Source organism: Brugia malayi (genome assembly GCF_000002995.4).
Source record: "Brugia malayi strain FR3 genome assembly, contig: Bm_v4_Chr1_scaffold_001, whole genome shotgun sequence".
Lineage (NCBI taxonomy): Eukaryota > Metazoa > Nematoda > Chromadorea > Rhabditida > Onchocercidae > Brugia > Brugia malayi.
Window position 1 is genome coordinate 4,909,069 of NW_025062475.1, and position 23,158 is coordinate 4,932,226.

The following is a 23,158-nucleotide window of genomic DNA, read 5'->3' on the forward strand; positions in this document are numbered from 1 at the left end:
CCCCAAGCCAAAGGCAAGTTTTAATTTTGATGACACTGAGAGAAATGACATTTTTTTCAAGAAGCACAAATAACTTCTCTCTTCTCTACCATTGCGTCTTATTCCGTTTCGTTCCGTCAATTGACGCTCCATCATTTGCACTTAATTTTTCCAATGTTATTGTTATTCGATTTATTGTTATTCGATGTACTTTGCACTAGTTCAAAGTAATATTTAATTGATGGCATTGAAAGTAATCGAAACTTTTTGTCAAAACAAAAGGTTTCAAAAAAATACTTTGCTGATGATAACATAGAATTTAATATAAGGTATAAATATTGTGATTTTAATTAATTGTTTATTGTTTTAAGAAATTATCAATAGCATATTTAAGTTTGCTGATATTAAAATTGAAGACATTTCAAATTCAACATTTCTTTTTTTTGAATAGTACCATTTGATAATAAATGATTTATGCATGCTTTGTGCCATTTTTAACAATTCTTTTAATTGGCAAAACAGTTTAATCTCGAGAGAATTACTTCTATTTGATAAGATTTTTTCATTTTTGAAAAAAAATTTTTATTTTTTGATTTATCCTTTGAAAAGAAAAAAGAAGGAAATGAAATAGAAAAAAAAAGGCATTGTAATCAATCTGCGGTTATTTTGGCAAAATCTGTCAGCCTCCCCCGTGAGATAGTAGTCCAGTTGATGTCACCATCTAAGATGACTTCTTGCTCAGTTCTTTACCATTTATTTCAAATAATTTTATGCAGCTTATGCCTGGTAAGTAAACAAATAATCGCAAGAAATATTCAAACGTTACAAACTTTAAATTTTTGTTCTTTTTTTTTGTGCAAAAAATTTTCATATAGTTGTATTGTCAATCTATTAACAGTAGATTGATAATGACTACTGAATAATTACTAGATTCGGTGAAAAATATTTTGACAGTGATTTGTTAAAAAATGGTATTGTAATCAGTGAACAGCTTAGAAGGAAACGAATATTTGAAATAAATGATGTCATAAGTATTCTTTAAGTAATTTACGTCAAATTATGTCCAAATTATTACTTATTTACTGATCAATTAATTGCAACAATATTATTTCAATTATAAGCTATCCTTATCAAAAATTCTTCAGTAAAACATAAAAATACGATTAAACTAATAAAAGCCAATAAAGAATAAGTTCTATAAAATTTAAATTTATTTTTCAATATCTCACTGATTGAATTTTGTATTGAATAAGTAGTTGAATTTAATATATGAAAAGTTTCAAATTTACTTTTTTTTTGTCAAATTAATGTAATCTAAGCTTGTGTAAACCGTTTTTTTTTCCGGTCTCTATCACATTTCCGTTTGCAATGAAATCAAAAAACGATCAATATATTAGTTTGGTAAATAACGAAGTTCGAGTACAAATCGATAGTCTTACCGTTTATGGAGGACATAATTTAAGTAATCCGGCAGATAATTGCACATTTACTTTACATCGTACAAATTGCAATAAACCACCAATTGAAGAGAATGAAACAATTGCATGGAATACTCGAATATGTTTTCAATGGCACTGCAATATTTGTAAGTTCTTATTTCTATTATCTTTATTATCTATTAAATAATTTATTTGTGATGGTTTCAATTAATTAACTAATTAATTTTAGTTCTAATTAGTTTTTACACTCATTACTTGTTTATTTTACTTTTACAGCTAAATTTTATTTAACTAATTTGATTTAGTCAACAAATATTGTATGCAATTAATCATTCCTAATTTATCATTATAGATGAACATGCAATTAGAGTTGAAAATTGTTGGGTTGGTAGCAAATATCATCCGGTATATTTGATAACAGCAGATGGGTATATGAACTGTTATTTATATTTTAAATATTATTTGAATAAAAAATTTAACATAATTTCAAAAAATAAATTGAAATTAGAAAATAATTTGGAAAAATTGTAATAAGATAAATCATACATGTAAATAATTAAAGATGACAATCTTTGGTAATCAATCATTTCCAGATGTTCATCTGAAACAACAATGATTAGTACACCACGTTATGATTCTAAAATGCAAAAAGCATTATCGTTAGGTTGGTTGTCAGTCCGACAAGTTGGTTTTACATATCTTCGATTAAAATGCCACATTCAAATTTGCCATGTTTGCGACGATGAATGCACATTATTAACAGTTAATCTTTTCTCCCTTTCCCTAGCATTTTTTTTTTTTTTTTTTAATGTTAATTTAACAAACTAGTAATAATATTTTTTTAACGAACTATACCTACATATAGGTATAGTTCGTTAAAAAAAAATTCAAACTCTTACTTTAAAATTATGAAGTAGATAAAATGATTCCTTTCAAGTTGTATTAGTAAAAAAAAAGTCCATATATCAACGAAACTTCTAACTTTATGAACACATCAAGGAATAATCCACTATCGGTTAGATTACATCAGCATTGTTCCAAGACATTCAATAATGAATGGCATTGAATAACATTATCATTTAGCAATCAGTTAAAAAAACTGAAAACTTTCGATCTACGCGGTGTTTTTAAGTGCATTGTAGTTTTTGATAAATTGATGATGAGATTTAGTTACAATAGGTAGGAGTTAATGTCTTTGGCTGGTTGTGTCTGTTAATAATTACAATTGGGTAATGATAAGTTGATAACCGATTTTTCTACATCTCTTGTCAAGAAAAAAAATCTTATTACGAGTCCAGATTATTGACATCTCACCCGAAAAAGGATATTTTTCAGCCACCAATGAATTGTACAGATTATTCAAACTCATACAATCATTATCGACAGGTAAACTTCTGGAATTCAAGTTCATATTTCAACGAGACTTGTAATTTTACCAGCTCATCAAGAAATGATCCAGTATCTTTAAATTTATACTTGTTTCTCATAATACATTTGTTCTATCATTATTTTATGTCTTAAAACAAGGTGTGCAACATAACCTTTGGCATTTTATGGTAGATTGCATACATTTCGTAAGCAATATCCGAGAAGTCATGGAGTTTTTCAACAAACATCAGCATGTTCTGGCCCTCTTCAAGGAGAATGTTCTAATATTTCTGTCTTTTTCCCCAGGAAAATTTCTGTAACTTTCTGTTTATACATGTGATTTAACTACAGCATTTCCATACAAAATAAAATTATTTATAAAATAAAAATTATGAAAACATCAAGAGAGGATCAGATCAAAACTGCTGCACGAAAAAGAAGGATAAAGTTTAGCAATAGAATAACATAAAAATAGCTAAGAAATCGCAGCAAAGCTCACTATTTCGTCAAGTGAAGTCTAAAGAATAATTGACAAAGTAATTCCCCATTTTTCATTAAATACGTAACTACTGAAAAAGAAATACAGCTAAAACCGGTTATTCATTATTAACTGTTATTCCAATCTATCAATTATATCTTTCAACGAGCAAAGAATATTTTGCTTATTATCACATGCTGATACTTTCTCAGGCCTTAATAGAACGGCCCTTATACCTGCCTTCTTTGCACCATTGAAGTCCTTCTCTTCGTCATCACCTACATGAAGCATTTCCTCCATTTGATTGATTTGAAAGTATTTCGCAGCTTTTTCGAAAATTTGCTTATTTGGTTTTTCCATACCTATTTCTCCGCTTAAAAGCATCATTTCGAAATAGGACGACAGCTTTAAGCCTTCCAGAATATTTCTAAGACGTCTGTCAAAATTTGATATTATACCTAATCGAATTTTCCGACTTTGCAGCTCCTTCAAATGATCGTGCACCTGTAAATAAGTTGCTGAAAACATTTTCATACCCGACTGTATTATAAATTCACTGTTTTTGAATTGGGTTCGATGGTTTTGAAATTGACAAAGAACTTTTATAACTCTGAAATCTAGCAATACCATAATTAAACAGAAAAAAAATAAGTACACCCGCTGACATGCACATATTTCTGAACACAGCGGATTCCTAAACGAAAGCTAACGATATCGGTAATAAAACAGTTTCGTTTAATCTAACATCCTAAAAAATGTATAGATAATTCCAGAAACGTTTCTTCTATCGAATGATTTCTTTCCTCTTGCCAGTTAAATACCTAAATCTAAATATCACAAATTAATGGGTACCTGATTGTCAACTAATTTCCATGGATCTACAGAACCGTAATAAACAAAAAGTTCATGAGCCACTTTGTCTATCCCGACACTATTCTCACCAACCTATAAAAAAGAAAAAAGTGAAGGTTTGTGAAATAAATTTAAAATTTTCAAAGACACATGCAGAATGCACTATCGCATTAGATCGCATTACAACCGATTTACTAAAAAATAGTAGTCTTATTCTGGAATCGAATTCAGATTAAATAAAAAAGAAGTAGTGGAAAGAAAATGCATAAAATAAGACATACTAGTATAACTAAGATTTTTTAATGTTTAGCGGACAATCGATCACGAATAACTGGTAATTCTAGGTCTCACGGGAATCATAGCAATTTTAAAAATACTTTTGATCCTGCAAACGCTCCAGATGATGGTATAAATCTAAGATTACTAGATAGTTAATAGGTTTATGTATGAAAAAAGTAGCAAATGATGAAATCTAAAGCTAACATCTGCGAAGCAATTCTTCACCAGCTCAATCCACCATGCTATTTCACCATCTTTCTTAAACCCATAACATAATTTTCGTTTCGACAAATTTTTAAAATTTAGTCGAAATGCATCATCTAATTCATCGGCATTGCATTGAACATTGATACGCTTGGCAAAATTTGCATATGTATGTCCTGGTGATTGTTTTAAACTACAATATAACTCAGTTTAAACTTAATTATTTGCTTTAAACTGATAAAAAAGGAACTATTATTACACTTTTTCCAACCTAACATACCTATCAACATATATTTTGTACAACTGTAAAATATGCGTGTCAGATCAAACAACAGTAATATTTAGAGACTAAATTTATCAATATATTATACTTACCGAATTAATGTATTCAACGCATCCAACGTTACAACACGAAGCTTTGTACCCTGGAACACTGGACAATTTGATGAAGTAAACCGCTGATTAATGTTTGGTAAAATGCTTTCCGTTAAACGTGATCCATTTGCTTTTAACATCTTCTACATACCATCCATATACTGAAAAAGAAAATGCATACATTCTGATCAATATGATATTTAAATCCTTTAACAGTCATTTACCTCGTTTACTAATCTTCACAAATCACAAACAAATTGATTGGCTAAAATAATTCCCAAATTTTATCCTAAAGCCTGAAGACGAAATCCGACTAAAAAATGAATTGGGAGCTTTTGTAGGAAACTTTGATATCTCTCCGATTTTCATTTTCACCAATTAATCCTGGAGGCAATTGCCAAAAAGTCTCATTTCAACATTTCTGGTTGAAAACTTTCTTAGTATGAGGAGAGATGAAAGATTGATAAAATAAGGTATAGTATGAGGAGAGATGAAAGATTGATAAAATAAGGTATAGTATGAGGAGAGATGAAAGATTGATAAAATATATGAAAGAGTGATATTTGGTGATTGAGAAGGAAAAGAAGGAGCAAAGTAGCATGCAAAATTATGGAGAAGGTGAAGAAGCGATGGAATTCATTGGATAATTTGGAGATAGTTTTATAATTCATAAACAAAAGTAAATAAAAAAGAAAAAAAGACATGGGAATGTGAAATGCACAGTGACTAAAAAGGTAAAAAATATTATGCTACTAGAAAGCTAGAATGATAAAAATAGCCACGTATTACAACGAAAGCAGAGAATGAGAGCACAACGAGAGATAGAAGAGAGAGAGAGAATAGGACGTAAAAATTGAAATAACAATAATACGGAATTGGTATTAATTCAAGTTGCGATAATTTTGATATTTTGCGAGAGATGTGTATTTGTGGAAGTTTTTTCTTCCATCGTTTTTCTCATTTTATTTGCTGGAATTGTTCCTGAAATTATTCCGCTTTCTATTTTTAATTATTTTCATGATCAATTTACAATATATTTGCAATATCACAATTGATGATATTAAATTTCTGCTTTCTCTTATTATGGTTATTACTGCAATGTCGAAATGAGATATCGAATTGATTTTTTAAAAATTATTTCCACTTAACTTCCTTACTATTAATTTCGTCCGTATTTAAATCATTCATGATTATTGCTTATGATAAATGTCATATTAGTTATTATTCCAATTTCATGTAATTATTGTGTGTCACAAGTAATGTTTTTTACATCTATATGTAACGCATTTGATTACTGTTTATTTCAGAAAATTCGAAAATGTCCAATCAGGAATTAACTGAGAAAGCAGAAGCATCATCGTCTATGACTGTATTTAGGAGCCGTAAAGGAGTGAAAGGAAATGTAGCATCAAGAAGAAAATGTATTTCTGAAATGTCGACTTCCTTAAGCGATAGTGAAGATATGAATGAGGTAGTCAAATATGTTGATGGAAGAAAGAAAAGAAAGAATCCGATGATACAATCGGTTTGTTTTCAACAAATTTGTATATCTCTTATCAATTTCAGAATTATTTCTGCTTCCTCCTCAGCTATTTTCTCTTTTTTTTCCTTTTCCCTTTGTTATTCCTTTGAAGAAATTTTTGATTTAAGACATTTCAAAATTTTTTTTTTTCACGGTTCGTTTACTATTTGTAAAGCATTCTAAATTTCCTTGTGAGATAATGAAATATTAAGCAAAAATCTTTATCAAGAAATGATAATCTTTTCTAGACAATCAACCGGAAAGTTCAGAAAACACTAGAATCCACATCGGATAGTACATCATCATCGGGTGAGGAGGAATTAGCTCAGAACGATCCGTTGCGTGTCACGTTTGCATCGAGTGGGACAGCAGAACGTGCTGGACCATCAGATATGGGTGCAACAGCAGTTAGTGAGATTGATACTGATGTAAAAAGTGATGCTCAAGCGCAGTTTGAACGGGTACAGCAAATTTTGAAAGAAGAACGTGATGATAAGGTGCACCTAACATCAGACTTGTTTTCTTCTTTTTTTGATTAGTTCTGCAATAATATTTTTTTCAAAGGTTAAAAATTTTTTTCATTTCAAAATTTGAAATTTTGAATAATCTGTATTCTATTCTAGCGCTCAGAAATTTAGTGAACTAATTTGAAGTCCTGCTTATAGATGCTTGACAGAACCATATCATGTCATTAAGCATTTTGCTATTGTTTTAAAGATTTAAACAATTACGTTCAAATATGGATCTATATTTTGATGTAGTTTATACAGCAATTTGTCAAGAATCGTGTGAATTAAAAGTTTTTAAACATATATTTCAGGTTTATCGTGGTGCAGCTCTGTATGGGGCCAAGGAGAAGAAAGATACGGTTTGGGGGAATGCTTCATCAGGGCTTAATCGATTTGGACCTATCAGAGCACCGAATTTTTTGAGGCAATCAGTAAGATGGGATTTTGCACCGGACATTTGCAAGGATTATAAAGAGACAGGATTTTGCACTTTTGGAGGTTAGTTCCAACTTATTTTCTTAAATTTACTGGTATAATTATTTCTATTATGTTGTTCGATTGAATTTTTCTCTTTCTTTTCGTTTTGATCATAATATTAAAGGGTTGGTTTTTTTATTAGTAAAACTTCAGATTAATCCAACTATAAAATTTCTTGAGATTACAAATCGAGGGAATTCTTTTATAATTATCAACACACTGTAAGGTCTTTAAATTTCTTTGTTAATAGTTGAAATTTCAGTGTTATTGTAGATGGTTGTTTGTTAGTCATTTATAGTTATTCATCAGTATTCAATCATTTTACTTTTTCCTGAAGCAATTGTTTACTTTTACTTGAAAATCACACTCTTTAAAAATGTTCAGTTTCATAGATTCATGTAAATTTCTACACGATCGTACCGATTACAAGCATGGGTGGGAAATTGAACGTGATTATACTGCTGGTAGGATGAAAGAGGATGATGATGACAAGTATCGGATAAGTAGTGAGGATGAAGAGGAGAAAGAAAGTGAACTGCCATTTAAATGTTTTATCTGCCGACAGTCATTTGTAAATCCTGTCGTTACGAAGTAAGTTTGAATTGAATTGATCATCAAATTTGGACAAATGATTGTTTTTCTTTTTTTTTTTTTTGATATTATAGATATAAGCATCTGCTTTCATCAGTTTGTTTTTTCAAAGGTGCAAGCATTATTTTTGTGAAAAATGTGCGCTGGAACATTTCCAGAAGACATCGAAATGCTACATATGCGAGCAGAATACAGTGGGAGTTTTCAAAGTTGCCAAAGGTAAGAATTTTTAAGAAAAAAAAAATTAGCGAAGGGATTATTAAAAGCAGATTTTTTATATTAATTTTTCCAGTTTTGGAGTCTTGCAAGCATTTTACTAGAAAATTCAAAATATTTTTGCTGAAATTATTTGTTTAGATTTGATTGCGAAACTGAAAGAGAATGAGGAAAAGCAAAAAGACGATTTAAAAAATGACGTGGAACACGAAAACGAAGAAATAAGAGATAATGAAACGGTTGGAGATGGTCGACTGAGTTAGCTACAAGCTTCCTTGTACTACTTGGTATTTTTTTCTTGAAATATTCGGAAATCTTTTTATATTATTATTATTAACTTTTTATTTATTTATTTATTTTTTTTTGTGTTCTAGATTTGTCTTTTATAAATTGATGATTGTATTTTAAGTATTTTGTTTGCTTTTTGATCTGGAATAACAATAGTTAGATAGTATGGAAATTTTGCGGTTTGATCTTTTTTTCGTAACAAGAATTTATAGAGCAATGGTACTCTTCGTCGTTTCATTCTGTGTATTTGAAAACTGATTTGTTAATTTAGTTGTTTTTTATCGAGTTTTTCACTTTCTTTTTTGAATTTAATATTAAAGAAGATTTATTAAATTTCGGTATGTTCCTTGTACTTTGTTTTACAAGAATTTTTTTTTTAATTGTGATGTTATTTTTTGTTGTGACACAATATCATTAAGGTGTGTTATATTTTTTGTTTCATTTTTTTTTTTCTTTTGCAATTCAGTTGATGATTTTAAATTGATTTTCTCATAATATTTAAAAAGGAATTAAAAATTTTTTCAGATCCATTTTTGTTTTATGCGTTATAAAAGAAAAAAACATGCATACAAGAGAAGAAAAGAAGAAAAAGAGCAAGAGATTGAAATGAGCGAGAACTTTTACAATTATTCTTTTAAAAATTTTATGATTGATCGTAAACTATTGTCTGCTAAACATACAAATATCATTCACAATGCACTAGCACAGCTCTGTTTGCATTAGTAACAATACCCTAGCTTTTTATTTTTATTTTTTATATATTCATTGTTTTACGGCGATAATATTGTTTTTATTTAATTGACTAATAATAATTATTTTGTTGCTTATTAAGTTTGTAATTTGTTCATCTTCCATGTTTTTTCCCTCCACTATATTATATCTTAATGATATATAATCTATAAATTATAATTGTTAGTTTAATTTTATCAAACAATTTAACTGAAATTAAAAGACCATCTATTAAATTAAAGATGCTACGAAAAGCTGTCCAAATGATCTCGTAAAGATTTTACATTAAGTTAATAATATTTTCATAAGAAAGTGTCAGCTGTTCAAGAGTTTGAGAATGCGTTTATCGATCTGTTGATGGCGAAATAGCAACAGATGTTTTAAATTAAATGCCTGAATCCTTAAATTTCTTATATTTATTTCAACTTGATTCTTGATTCGTTGGTATTGAATATTATGCAGAAGTATTAAGACATTATTTCTTTAGGCTTATTTAAATTTCTATTAATATTTTCGGAGAATTATAGCAATTATTTCTATTTTTGAAGGAATTTACTCTGATTTAATTAGGCGATTATAATTCAAATTCTATCAGTTGATCTTAATTGATCAAATACTCTCCAACAAAGGAAGAATATTGTGTAACTTTTTTTTTGGTTTATCTAATTACTATTTTTAAATTGAAGTTTTCTCATTTGTATTTTTTTTTTAACATTTAAAAGGAGATAATATTTAAAACATTCATAATGTATTGTATAATTTCTTTGCACAATTGATCATCACTAAATGCAGAAGTGAATACAAAAATTTTTGAAGCAAAATTGAATGGAAATAAAATAACACTCATTCCTTTCGTTCTGACATTGTATAATTTCATTGTTGTACAAATGAAACCTTCATTATCCTAATTTAAAATTTCAATTATATGAATACTTATGAACTTTTGACTTGAGAATCATTTGGATACAAAGTAATCAATTACCCTTAATTATGATTGAAATTTAAGCTGGTAAATGTTCCATATGACTTCCCTCCCTTGCATTTTATCAATATTTTGCTTCTTTCTTCTCTTCTTTGAACAAAATTTTAATACGTCTGTTTTGCATAACTTATAAGTTATTAAAATTAACTTAATCAACCAGTCTGCTAGTTACATATCTTTTCTATTAATTATAGCTAATTAGTCAGCACGAATTTAAGCTAATTTTAAGACTTTTATATTATAATAGTAATAACATCAATCAATATTAATAATGTATCGTAAATCGTTACGATTTTTAATGATTCATTAAAAAGAAATATATATTTATGGTTAATTCTGTTTCCTTTCTTTATCAAAAAAAGGAAGATAAAGCTAAATGAAATACTAATAAAACTAACATAATTGTATTTTTGACAAAATTATTTACTATCAGTAAATAGTTATTTAGGTTGATGAGACCGGAAATGTAAATATTTTATTATATCCGGTTTTATAACTAATTCTATTAGCAATCATTTAAAAATACAAAAATGATTAGATATCATTTTTAATTTTAACAAAATATCCTATTGATTTCATTAAAAGAAGCAGTAAAATTTTTTTTCTGAAATTTAATTTTTTTTAATGTTTCAAAAGGTTGATAGTCATCTAAATTTTTAAACTAGCAAAAAAAGGTTAACAGCAAATTAAAGTTATGATTAAATTAGTGAGCAGAATTTGAATGTGAAATTTTGAATTATGAAATTATAATTTCATAGGTTAGATCAAAAAACTGTACTAATCATTGCATAATAAACTATTCGTTGGCTCGAAAAATCATTCTTATCAGTAAATGATAAATGCTTAATGTGCAATTCACCTTATCATCAACGATTTATCATTTAGTTTGATGCAATGAAGCTCTACTGTCATTTATCATTGCTATCATTACTATTACTATCAATAGTGATAATTTCAATAATTCCAACTTGTCAAAGTTGCCTTTTATGCTATTTTCGTCTACCGGCAAGGCCTAAATCTATCGATTATTTATGGACGACAGTTTTGGAGGATATTAATTTTCCGGAAACAGCAACCGAAATGTGCGATATCACTCAACGTTTGCCATTTACAAATAGCTGTCGTAATGGTTTAGGTAAAATTTTCTGCTCATTATCCAATTTTATGGACAATAATTGGCGAGAATGCAATTTGGAAAATATTGATTATGAACAATGTGTGAACTGTTTACGGAATAAGACGAATATTTTACGTCAAACTTCGTGGGTTATTACGTGTAAGTTTATATTTTTGCTAATCTAAAAGACAAATTTTTTTTTTCTTTAATAATTGTATTTTAATTACGAATGAAAATTGATGCATTTTTTACAATTAGCAACAGCCTAATATTTCTTAGAAATTTTTTGCTTCACAAAGTGAAAATGTTTCACATTTTAATTAAAATTTTTTCAAACAAATATATTTGGATTTTTAGACAATATTTCAATTAATATGAAAATTCGCAAAAAAAAATGACATTTCAATCCTAGTTATTCAAAGTTATATATTTAATAAATATTTTTATTTTGTGGCATATTATCCATTAACAAGTCAACAATTTTTCCTTCCATTTTGAATTGTTGCCTTTTTGTGTTTTTTTTTTTTTTTGGAATATTGTAAAATTTGCAAATGGATTAGACTTAAAGATAAATTGATCTAATCGAAGAGAAAACAATTCAAACGAAGATTTTCAGTTAAATGATAATTAAATTAATAATTGCACATTTCGTGCTATTAGCTATTTTGCACATAATTATTAATAATTTAATTAATAAACACGCTTATCATATCTAATAGAATTTTAAAGAAGATTTTGGATGTTTTAATTATTTATTATTCATAGGAAAAAAAAAATTAAACAGGTAATAATTAAATTAACTATTATATATTTAAGTTATTTACCAAAAGGAAAGAGAAAGAAAATGAAATAAATGAGAAATTTTGGAAATATTTGTTGCACAAATTTTTAACAAATCATTAAATGCAAATGATTTTTTTTTTTTGCGTTAAAGAAAAAGAAATTCTTCTTTTTTTTTTTTTGATTTTCACATAATTTCAAAATGCGCTTAAAATTATAGGGTTGGATTCACTTGGGAAGATGCCGCCAGCTGTAGGTGAGGGAAATTATTACTGGTTGGGTGATTACGAACAATGTTCAATCTTACGACAGTTTGTTTATTTCTTTTGCTTTTTTTTCAAGTTTTTTACCTTTATAATTCTTTCTTTTTTTTGGATTAAATAAAATATTAAAGATAAATTAAAATCAAAGATATCAAAAATTTTTTAATTTACTAGTATTATTTTCAATCGTAGCAGATAATTATGATGAGATGTTTTAGTGATATGATTTTTTTCATTCAATAAAATTCTAATAAGTTCATATCAGTAGTGCTATTAAGAATACCTTTATTTTAGACTTGGACTTATTAAAATATAATTATGTCACTAGGCTTAAATATATAAAAAATACTCGTATCATAGGGCTTACAGATATTAAGAATATATTTATCATTAATTTTAGTTATTTTAAAACATAATCATATCACTAAACTTAGCCTTACTAGTCCATATTGAAATCTTATTCTAAGCTTTATTACTATTAAATAGATTTTTTTGTTTTTTATTCTTTAATTAATTGAGCCAACATTTTCCTTTATTGCTGTAAAATTTAGAACAAACGCGTTTGATGGTCGATACTGTCGGGTTGTTTTGGAAATTCCGGAAGTGTATCGATACTGTCCACAGTCGAATAGTCTTAATATTCATGTAGGATTATGCGCTCCATCAATGTGTACACCACAAGAAATTACTCAACTAGCTCAAAGTAAATTAGCAAATTTGATAAATGTTCAAAAATTTTCAGTAATTTAATATTAATTAATTTAACATCTGAATTATCCTACATTTTTAAAAAATTTTATGTTCCTTTTTTCTTCGAAACATTTTTTATTTTTTTTTTTAAGTGAGTCTTTATTATTAAAATAAATTATAAAAAAAAAAATATTTGTTAAAATTTATTGGAAGATTTTTTATTTTCATGTAATCAAAAAGAATTTAGTGGTGACACCATATGCGACAAGTGCAGAATGTGAAACACCTCTTCATTGGCCACTTTCTTCACAAATTTTTTTGTAAGTTCGCTCTTTCTTTGCCGTTCAAAAAAAAAAAAAAAAACAAAAAAATTAATCTTTAACACTCGAAGAATCTCAACTTCTTTATAAAAATTAATTTTTTTTTAAGATTTGTAACTAAATTTTATATTCCTTTAATTTAAAAATTTCTTTCAATTTCATTATAATATTTATATATGAATCCATCATTAAAAAAATCTGAAATTATCATATTTTTCCAGTAATTTCTTAATCCAAAAATTTTTAACTTTTTCTGTTTTAATTTTTTTTTTTAACTTGAAACATTATTGGAGAATTATTTTACAGCAGTGAAAATTCATTTTTTACGATAATTTTAATTATTGAATTCAGAATTGCAAAATTAATCTTTTAATTAAAAACTCAATGGAGGAACATTACTGCTTTTATTTTTTTTTTGCAATATCAAAATTTTATAATTGAAATTTTGAATTAGGAAAAAGCTGTCGATTGATTATCTATTTTCTCTCTAACTTTATTTGCCCAAGTTTTTTCCCATAATGATGAAAAAAAAAAAAATAATTGGAATATACTTTAATTGTGCTAGCATTAGAATAAATTGTGACAAAATTTTTTTAGCTTCTTGAAAAGAAGTTTTTTTTTTTTCATTATCACAAAAGTATGAAGAATTTATATAATTATTCAATTTCATATTATCAGTAAAGTAAATAAGAAATTGTGAATTATACTTATAATTTAAGTAAATTAACACAACGAAAAAAGAAAGTGAAGAAAAAAATCAATAATTCATATCATTTATCACATTTCTAATCAAATCATCTAAGTTATTATCATTGTGATATGATTATTTTCAGAATTACGATCATTTTTTGGTTGTGTTTTTTGTTTATTGGTACTTTTATCGATGTATATGATTGGAAATTTTTTTCAAATAAAAAATTTAAAGTATGAATTCTACTTCTAAATTTTATTGTTATTTACATTTATTTTCTGCTTCCTTTTCAATTCATTTTTTAAAAAAAATTGCTAATTACATATTTTTTTTTCTTCATTTATCAGCAATATCTTTCAACTTATTATATACGTAGTGCTAAGGAAAGTTAATTAAAAAAATATAATAATTAAAAATTAGAAATTTTTTCAGGCAATTGCTCAATGCTTATCAATTCCACGAAATGGCAATATAGCATTAAGTACCAAGCGTTCACATAATTATCATTCTATTCAGGGCTTACAAGTTATCACTGTATCAGTTGTTATCACAGCTAATTGTTTCATCTACATTCTACCGTATATTGGTATATTCATTTTTAATTACTTTTTCTCCTTTTCTATTGAATAAACAGTTTAAAGTGTAAAATTTTTTATTGGATTTCAGTTTTAATTACATTTTGAAAAAACTAATTTGAATGAGAGGAAAACGTGTTTAACTTTATTAACTTTACTATCACTGTCATTATTATTACTATTATTATTATTATCACTATTATTGTTTATTACTGTGATTGCTTAACAATGATTAAATTTGGGCTTATTTTTTTATTTATGAATTTTTATTTCTATTACTTATATTTATGAATATCCCAGCAGTTTGTTTTTACAAATCTTTGCTTGCATAGATTTATATTATTTGTCTTAACCTTAGCTTATTTACATTTATGGTTACTAGCTTACTTATATTTACAAAATTTTCATCTGTTTATACAAATTTTGACTTACTTATATTCGTATTTCTTAACTTACTTTTTTTTTTTTAAATAATTAGTTTTCATAACTTTGCAAATATTGGCTTTACATATATTTATAAACCTCGGCAATTTCTTATAGCATGCAATGATAATATTTCATTAATCTTCAAGTACTTCAAAAACTTACCCTACATTTTTTTTGAATTTCTTGTTTAAAAAATAAAAAAAAAAATGAATAATAATAATATCTTTAAAATTGAGTTTTTTCTCTCGAAATTTAAATAAAAGAAGCAGAATTTCAGAAAATGTTTTATTCTCATACGAAAGTGTCTATAGCTGGCAACTTCATCCACTAAATAATTTTACTTATCATATTGATGGTTTAATTGCTATCGATACTTTACTTTCATCATTATTAGTTCAACATATACTTGAAACAACCGACAATATCAAAAAACTCTATTTTAATCGCCTACTACAGTTTGTACTGAATTTTTAATATTTTTATGGCTCTTTAAGGAAAACTTTTAAATTGTTACATTAAAAATTACAAATTAAATTAGTTAGAACTGTTTTTCATTATGTCATAAATTTAATTTATTATTAGTATTATCATTGTTATTACTACTATTATTTATTATTATTAACATTACACTTTTCACTCATAAATTAATCAATTAAGATTTTTCTTCTTTCTCAGCAAATTAATGCATTTGTATAAGTTTTTATATAATCTTTTCATTATTCAACATATTTCACAAATTTACTTATATTTAATAATTTTATTTAGTAACTTGAGGCAAATATTGTTTAGATTGTATTTTAAAGTAACTTAAGTAAGTATACGCTTTATTTGTCATATTATAATCAAAAGAGAAAATATCACAAATTAACTAATCAATTATGCTAGTTTATTATTTATTATTATATTAATTACAGTCCACGTATTTCACGTTTAGAGATGCACATTTTAGGATACTTCCAGTATTTACATTCATAATTCTATTTATGACATTCCTATATGAACGTTTGTCGTCTGGACCAATATGGATGCATGATGATTTGATCGCACGTTGCAAACATTCGTGGTGGAAAAATATTTTATTTATCAATAATTTTTTTTCATCTCATCAAACGGTACTATTTTTTTTAAACAAATTTTCAAATTTAAAACTTTTGAAACTTCTTTAAATTTTGCTTTCACGAATCTCTTTCATATTATTTTATTAGTAATTCAGCAAATATCATTTAGTCATTTATTATTTTAAAAAAATCGGCTCCAAATAAGACACCAAATTTTATTAAATTTTTATCAAATTAGTTAATACTAATTTTTGGAAAGTCAAACTCGTTATAGTAATATTTTAAAGATATTGATGCTCCAGTATAAAAAAATTTTAAATAAAGCTGCTGATTAGCAAAATTAATAATAAATTAAATAAAGACAAATTGATTTTTTTTTTTTGTTCTAAAATATTTTTAACTTTTTTCATCTAATCTTTTTATAAGAACTTATTCAACATTTAAAAAATACTGTTTTTTTTTTCTTTTTTATTCAAAATCTGCTAAAAAATTCGTCAAATTATTCATTCAATTAATTTAAGAATTACTAATGAAATGATCATTGAGAAACTTTGAAAACAAGTTAATGATAAAAATAATGAGAAAACTATTGATAAGATAATAGCCTTATTAATTACTACTTAGCTACTTAATTAATTAACAATAACAATATTGTTGATATTAATTATTGATTGGTTTTTTAAAATATCATGAAAAAAAAATTATAAAATGATTAGGTGATGGAAATAATCAAATAATAATTAATGCATTGATATGCTGTATTTGATTAATTAAATGATAATTGTAGTGCTTAGATGGAAGTTATCTGTATTCCTTGATAGTACAATTCTTCCTACTTCTTCTACCAATGCTTTTCATATCCAAGCGCTATTATACAACGGTATTAGCTATTGCTGTGTCAAGCTTGTTAGCTTCCATTATTTATACATTTTATGAAATGTCAACTACTAAGCTGTCACCAACTTTATTGCTCACAGCTAATCCAATATCGTAAGCTTCGAAATATTTTGTTTTTTTTTTTAATAAATAATTTCTGAAACTGAAATTTTTTTTTAAATAAATTTTTTTAAAGGAGATGAAAAAGCTTTAATTTGAAAATTTTTAAATTTTGTGATATATTCGAAAATGAAAATCATTAATTTTTTTTTAACGATTTGTCTATATTTTTTCTTTTAATTTATTTAATAATTTCATTTTTAATTAGTATCTTTTTTTTTTCAATTTTTTTTTCTAAATATGATTAATTTTTTGTTCTTTTTTTCCTCAGAAAATTTCAGTCCTGAAATTTATGATACATACATTGATTTGCTGTACACAAAACCATGGGCTCGTGCACCAGCATTTCTTATCGGTTTTCTTTTTTCTTTTCTATTTACTGGCGAATCATCAATCAGTAATGTAAATTTTTTGACAAATTTAAATAAATTTATGAATTTTTATAAATTTACAACAGTAAACATATAACTAACGATCTCATTTTTAATAGTATATATATTTTTTTTTTTAGTATATTATATTTTTTTAAATATATTTTTTTTAGTAACTGAAATTAATTATTATATGCAATATATAATAGATAATAACACAACTTAATATTTAGTTATTTAAACAAGAACTAATCAGAATGAATAAACTTTATTGTCATAGCAATGCAAATATTACAGTCACAATCAGTAATCTTCATTATTGCAGTATTATAAAACATAACAGAATCACAATCAATAATATTTTTTCTTATAGCAATGTAAACATAACATGAGCACAATAAATAATCTTTATTGTTAGAGTAATACAAATATGGCATAATCATAACAAATAAGCCCTACTGTTGCAGCAAAACAAATATAACACAGTTGCAGTGAATAATCTTTATTCTTATAACAATGCAAATGCAAATATAACATAATCATAATAAATAATTCTTATTGTTATAACAAAACCAATGTAACATAATTATAATAAATAAGCCTTATAAGTAATAACCATAAAAGTGATACAAAAATATCCATTAAAAATAATAAATAAGGCTTAGAACACAAATATATTTTAAAAGATAGAAAAAAAAAAGTGAAATTTTAGAAATTATTATTGCTTGCACCATTGATACTTTTCTTATTTGGTATATTTGTCATTTTTGGTCTCTATCCGTATGCAATCGGAACTTCAGTTCCACAGATTTTCCTTGCTGCATATTCGGCACTTCATCGACCACTTTGGTCGTTTATTATTTGTTCATTAATTTATTTACGTTATCAAAATCGTAACATTGGTAAGATATTTATTTATTTTACATAGTTATTATAAGTAAAAAGAAAAACTTTTGTTTAGTTATTAACACGTATGTTATTTATAGATGTTTATTTCACTTATTGACTTTTTTTTAAAATATTTTTATATTTAGTTTATGTGTGTATTTGTTCTATAAATCATTGCTAAAACTATTATCACATATATTTACATATTCTTTCATTTTTTTCTAGGAAAAAAGAAAAAAAAAATATTGCTAAAAATTTCAGGTAGACTTTTGCAATTTCTTGAATGGCGAGTATTTTCACCATTTGCTAAAAATGTTTTTGTGGTATTTTTAATTTCGGAACCTGTATCATTATATCTTTTCTCATCATTACATCGACCATTACATGCCACTGTATGGTCTTTGGTAAGTTCAAATTTAAAACAAAATTTGTACTAAAAAAAATATAATCATACTGATAAGGATATCAAAATGAATTACAATGTAAGTTATACATATTATCGTCTTATTTAGTATAAATTATATGACACTAATTATGATTTTATTATAATTTTCTCTTATTTTTATGAATGTAATTATATAAATTTTTTTACAATCAAATTTAAATTTGTTTCAAATTTAATTCATATAAATTTATAGCTTAATATTGCTATTGGAACGATTATTCTATCAAATTTTGTAGCATTTTTATTGGATATATTGATTTCGATGCCAATACGAAATGTTATATTCCAACTGTTAAAGGATGAAAAATGTGATACATCAATTGATATTGATTATGCTCATACACTTATCAGTGATACAAAAAAAGACGTGGAATGAAATTAGTTTAAGATAATTAATTAAATTAATTAGCATTTATGTATTACCAAAATTACCTATACTCATTGTTTGTTTAATCTTAATGTTATCGATATTTTTATATAAAAATTTATATGCTATTATTTCTGTTACAAATTTTATTTCATTTCCATTCCAAAAAGAAAAAAATTCCATCAAAATCTCATATATGCATGTTAAGTTAAAGTTATATTTAGCTGTTTGTCAATTGATAACATAGAGCTAATTAATTAATTAGCTAATAGCAAAATTAATTTTCAATTAAATTGGAAATTTAACGACAAAATGGTATAGTTTTAGTAATTGTTTTAATTTCAATGAGAAAATAAATAAATAAATAAATAGAAATGTGGTTAATCCAAATTTTAAATAAAATTGTAACATTACAAAGGTAACGAAAAAATCAGTGAATTTTTGAAGCTTTCAAAAAAATATTTTGATAATCGGATATCAATGCTCATTTTTGGCATGTTACTGAATTATGAATCAGTTGTAGATGTAGAAATTAATTAAGCCTGAAAATGCTAAATCCATTTAAAATTAAATTAAAGAATAATTAATAGATTTTTTAATTCTAATTTATAATTTCAATTTGTAATTTGAGTGCTTAATATGATGAATGATCACTCACACAGATATAAGTATGATTCAATTTAAAAGTAAAATATATTGAAATTTGATTTTTAAAACTAGGATTTAAATTAAAATCGTGCAATTTTACCTGTTTATATTATCGTTTTTGCTATTTCTATCAGTTGAAAATACACTTTCAGTAATTTCAACATTATCAGTAGTTGGTTGTACAGATTTAATCATGCTTGATTTGCAATTAGCTGATTTATATTTCGAAGAATATTGATGATATTTCAGAATTGACATCGAAATATATGTCACCAAGATAGTTAAGATGACAATATATTGGTAAAATTTGTATATCAAATATTCATATGTTACATTCAATTCCAATCCCAAACTAATCCAAAACATTTTTGCAAAATGTTTGAATAATGAATAAATCTAAAAATAAAAAGTGTTATATTACAGGCATTTAAATATTTTACTCCATTATGATAAACTGAAAAAGGAATGGAATGAAAACAATTACTTTTCAATTACCGAATTTAAATAAATTCAAAAAAACGAAAAAAAAAAGGAAAGGAACAACAAATATGGTTGCATATGCTAAAAATAATCGTAACGATGAGCTTTTTAAATAAATTCTTTTTACTTCAACAATAACTGATTGTTTATTTAACAAATTTTGCTGTGATTATAATTTTGAAATGGATGAAAATGTTGTTTGTATGAATGATGAATACACCTGTTCAGTAGCAGCAATACTTATAGAAAATGGCGCAAAAAAAGAATGAAGGTAGAGAAGAGAAGAGAAGAAAACAGCTGTGTAAAGATTTAGTAATCATTGGAAAAATTTGTTTGCTATTTTAATCTAAAAAAAGATTAACTAGTAAATTAACTTTTTTTTTTTATTTTATTTCAGAAAATTATTTTTAAAAAATATTTTTTTACTATTAGTATAATATTTGTTCCTAATTTGTTCTCTTTATTTGATGAAAAATTTCGATTAATTTCAATGCCATCAATTAAATGTTATTTTGAAGTAATGCAATGCACGTCGAATTCATTTCACTCTCACATTGCAATAATAATAATAATAACAATAAATTGTGAATGCAGTGGAAAAATTAAGTGCAAATGATGGAGCGTCAATTGACGGAACGAAACGGAATAAGACGCAATGGTAGAGAAGAGAGAAGTTATTTGTGCTTCTTGAAAAAAATGTCATTTCTCTCAGTGTCATCAAAATTAAAACTTGCCTTTGGCTTGGGAAAATTTTCGGCATGGGAATTAGCGTTTACTGTTCCTTTTCAGCCATCAAATATTTCCTTTCGTCCATTCGTTCGTTTGACATTTTCAATGAATGAATGAAAAGTTTGTCATATTTGTTCGCATATTTTTAAGGCAATAAAATGCAAATTTAATTCAACAAGTTCATACATTTAAAAATTTCTATCACTCCATTTATTTTGAAATTTCAGAATTCAGTCACCGGAATGGAATGAATAAATTAATCAATGAATCACAAAAGTTCTTTTAATCTCTCTGATCAACTAAATTGAAATAAAAGCAGACGTGCATAAAACTCGAATAGAAATCGAACGATCGCAATTTTCACATTCTTATTCATTTCCTATTAAATCCTATTTCTGATTCTGCAATTCAGTTTATTTCATAGGAAAATTTTAATGAATTGGAATAAATTCAGTTACAATTTTCTGTTTAAATCTGTCATTAACATTTCAAAATTTCAATTTTCCATTTCTGTAAATTCTCCATGCTTTGTAAGCGGCATTAGCTTTCCTTTTCGATTTTATGCGATGAAATTTTTGTTTGGTTCTTTTTTTTTTTTTTTTTTTTAAAAATTTTGGTATCTCTGTCAAATCACCCTTTGTTATCAAAGTTCCTTCTTGTATAATTATCAGTGTTAAGCAATCAGTCCTATCACAGCATTTAATAATTCAGTTCATTCGTTTGCTAAATAACCAGACGGCAAGCGCACATAATCTCTCAGCAAGAAAAACTTATTCATTCTCCAAGTTAACTTTTCATCTTTATATCGTAAAATTTAAGCAATATTCTTTTCATATTTTTGTTAAAATTTTACCAAAAAAAAAAATTATTATCAAAATTTTTATCAAAAAATTTTCAAGAAAAGTTTTATTAAAAAAGTTATCAAAATTTTTACCTACAAAACAGTGTCACTATTAAATTATCATAAAATGATTGCAGTCAGAAATTTGTTGCCAAAATATTTTTTTTAATTTACCATAATTTAATAACAATCATAATACCTTCTTTTTTTACAACATATTTTATACAGGTATCGTTAACTTTTATTGCACCTTTATGATCCATTATCAGACAACAAATATAAATTTGATTGCCGAGGAGAAAAAGAATTATCAAATAAAAATTGAAACCCTAAAATTACATGTTCATTTCTCCGATGAATAGTATATCAAGCACTACTGAATTTGAATCTGAAATGAGACCTTTCAGTTTTTGTATATTTTCTAAAGGTAACTAAGCAAATACATGTCTGCTCTTACCATTTTCACTTTACAGTTTTAACAGTTCCATTCTTTTCCTTTTTAATTATTTCAATTCATTTTTCCTCTTAACTACCCCATAACCAGTATTTCAATAAATACAGTGCTTTTTTAAATTATAACTTTGATAGATAAAATATTACTTGAAATGTTTTTTAATAATCCCAATTTCAATAGGATTTGCAATTAAAGTTTTAGTAAGTTGCGACAATTTGATTGATATTACACTTTGTCTAATACTTACTTTTTACTTTTTACAAAGGACAGAGTTATGCAGAATAATGGAAAATCTTTTAATTTATTGGTTTTATCAGGTTAGATTTTATTTCACTTCTTTTTTATTTCATAAAAGAAATGAAAATTCTGTCATCAATGCTAACAAATTCTTTACCAAACAACAATTATTTCGTCTATTTTTGCTATTTGAATTTAATTCTGTTTTTTTTTTTTTTTTTTTTTTTTTTTGCAAGTCGTACTATTTGCAAAATAAAGATTGAAATGTAAAATATTGTACAGATTAGAAGGAGTGAGCTGAGTGATGGAAGGATTAAGAAGAGATAAATAAAAAGACGTACCTATAAATAGTATTTCAATATACTTACTCATAGCTCCCTGAAATAGAATGGTCAATAATAAGTAATAATTGGCATGAATGAATAATAATGGATCATTCATATTGCATTTTATTGTATGTAGTGGATCAGTCGATTTCATCCTTCATCGTCATC

At 25.6% G+C, this 23,158-nt stretch overlaps 6 protein-coding genes across 7 annotated transcripts; 3 read left to right on the forward strand and 3 right to left on the reverse strand.

Moving 5' to 3' along the window:
- Positions 1-1,347: 1,347 nt before the first annotated feature.
- On the forward strand, positions 1,348-2,289 carry Bma-cutl-19 (Uncharacterized protein; the record flags this gene model as incomplete). Its single annotated transcript, XM_043076578.1, has 4 exons — positions 1,348-1,564; positions 1,771-1,846; positions 2,012-2,102; positions 2,284-2,289. The coding sequence occupies 4 exons, from the start codon at positions 1,348-1,350 to the stop codon at positions 2,287-2,289; spliced, it is 390 nt and encodes a 129-aa protein (XP_042932512.1).
- On the reverse strand, positions 1,466-2,005 carry Bm14258 (Uncharacterized protein; the record flags this gene model as incomplete). The annotated part of the gene is made up of 2 exons (XM_043076579.1): positions 1,466-1,553; positions 1,965-2,005. 2 exons carry the CDS (start codon positions 2,003-2,005, stop codon positions 1,466-1,468), a joined length of 129 nt encoding a protein of 42 aa, XP_042932513.1.
- A 1,110-nt stretch (positions 2,290-3,399) lies between the features above and the next one.
- On the reverse strand, positions 3,400-5,114 carry Bm4736 (the record flags this gene model as incomplete). The annotated part of the gene is made up of 4 exons (XM_001892821.1): positions 3,400-3,768; positions 4,117-4,209; positions 4,600-4,792; positions 4,975-5,114. 4 exons carry the CDS (start codon positions 5,112-5,114, stop codon positions 3,400-3,402), a joined length of 795 nt encoding a protein of 264 aa, XP_001892856.1.
- Positions 5,115-6,292: 1,178 nt separating this feature from the next.
- Bma-rnf-113 (Zinc finger protein 183 homolog, putative) lies at positions 6,293-8,552 on the forward strand (the record flags this gene model as incomplete). 2 transcript variants are annotated; one of them, XM_001892820.2, is made up of 6 exons in its annotated part: positions 6,293-6,499; positions 6,745-6,993; positions 7,317-7,503; positions 7,875-8,073; positions 8,186-8,292; positions 8,431-8,552. In XM_001892820.2, 6 exons carry the CDS (start codon positions 6,293-6,295, stop codon positions 8,550-8,552), a joined length of 1,071 nt encoding a protein of 356 aa, XP_001892855.2. The 2 variants fall into 2 exon arrangements, with proteins under 2 accessions (XP_001892855.2, XP_042932514.1); XM_043076580.1 differs by having other exon boundaries at positions 8,232-8,292; positions 8,431-8,436.
- A 2,816-nt stretch (positions 8,553-11,368) lies between these two features.
- On the forward strand, positions 11,369-19,284 carry Bma-ndg-4 (F26F3.2 protein, putative; the record flags this gene model as incomplete). Its single annotated transcript, XM_043076581.1, has 13 exons — positions 11,369-11,564; positions 12,406-12,496; positions 13,000-13,151; positions 13,386-13,458; positions 14,292-14,382; positions 14,582-14,735; positions 15,428-15,605; positions 16,100-16,262; positions 16,996-17,198; positions 17,486-17,606; positions 18,288-18,477; positions 18,725-18,867; positions 19,102-19,284. 13 exons carry the CDS (start codon positions 11,369-11,371, stop codon positions 19,282-19,284), a joined length of 1,938 nt encoding a protein of 645 aa, XP_042932515.1.
- A 523-nt stretch (positions 19,285-19,807) lies between these two features.
- Bm17371 (Uncharacterized protein) lies at positions 19,808-20,118 on the reverse strand (the record flags this gene model as incomplete). Its single annotated transcript, XM_043076582.1, has 2 exons — positions 19,808-19,817; positions 20,024-20,118. 2 exons carry the CDS (start codon positions 20,116-20,118, stop codon positions 19,808-19,810), a joined length of 105 nt encoding a protein of 34 aa, XP_042932516.1.
- Between the last annotated feature and the right edge of the window lie 3,040 nt (positions 20,119-23,158).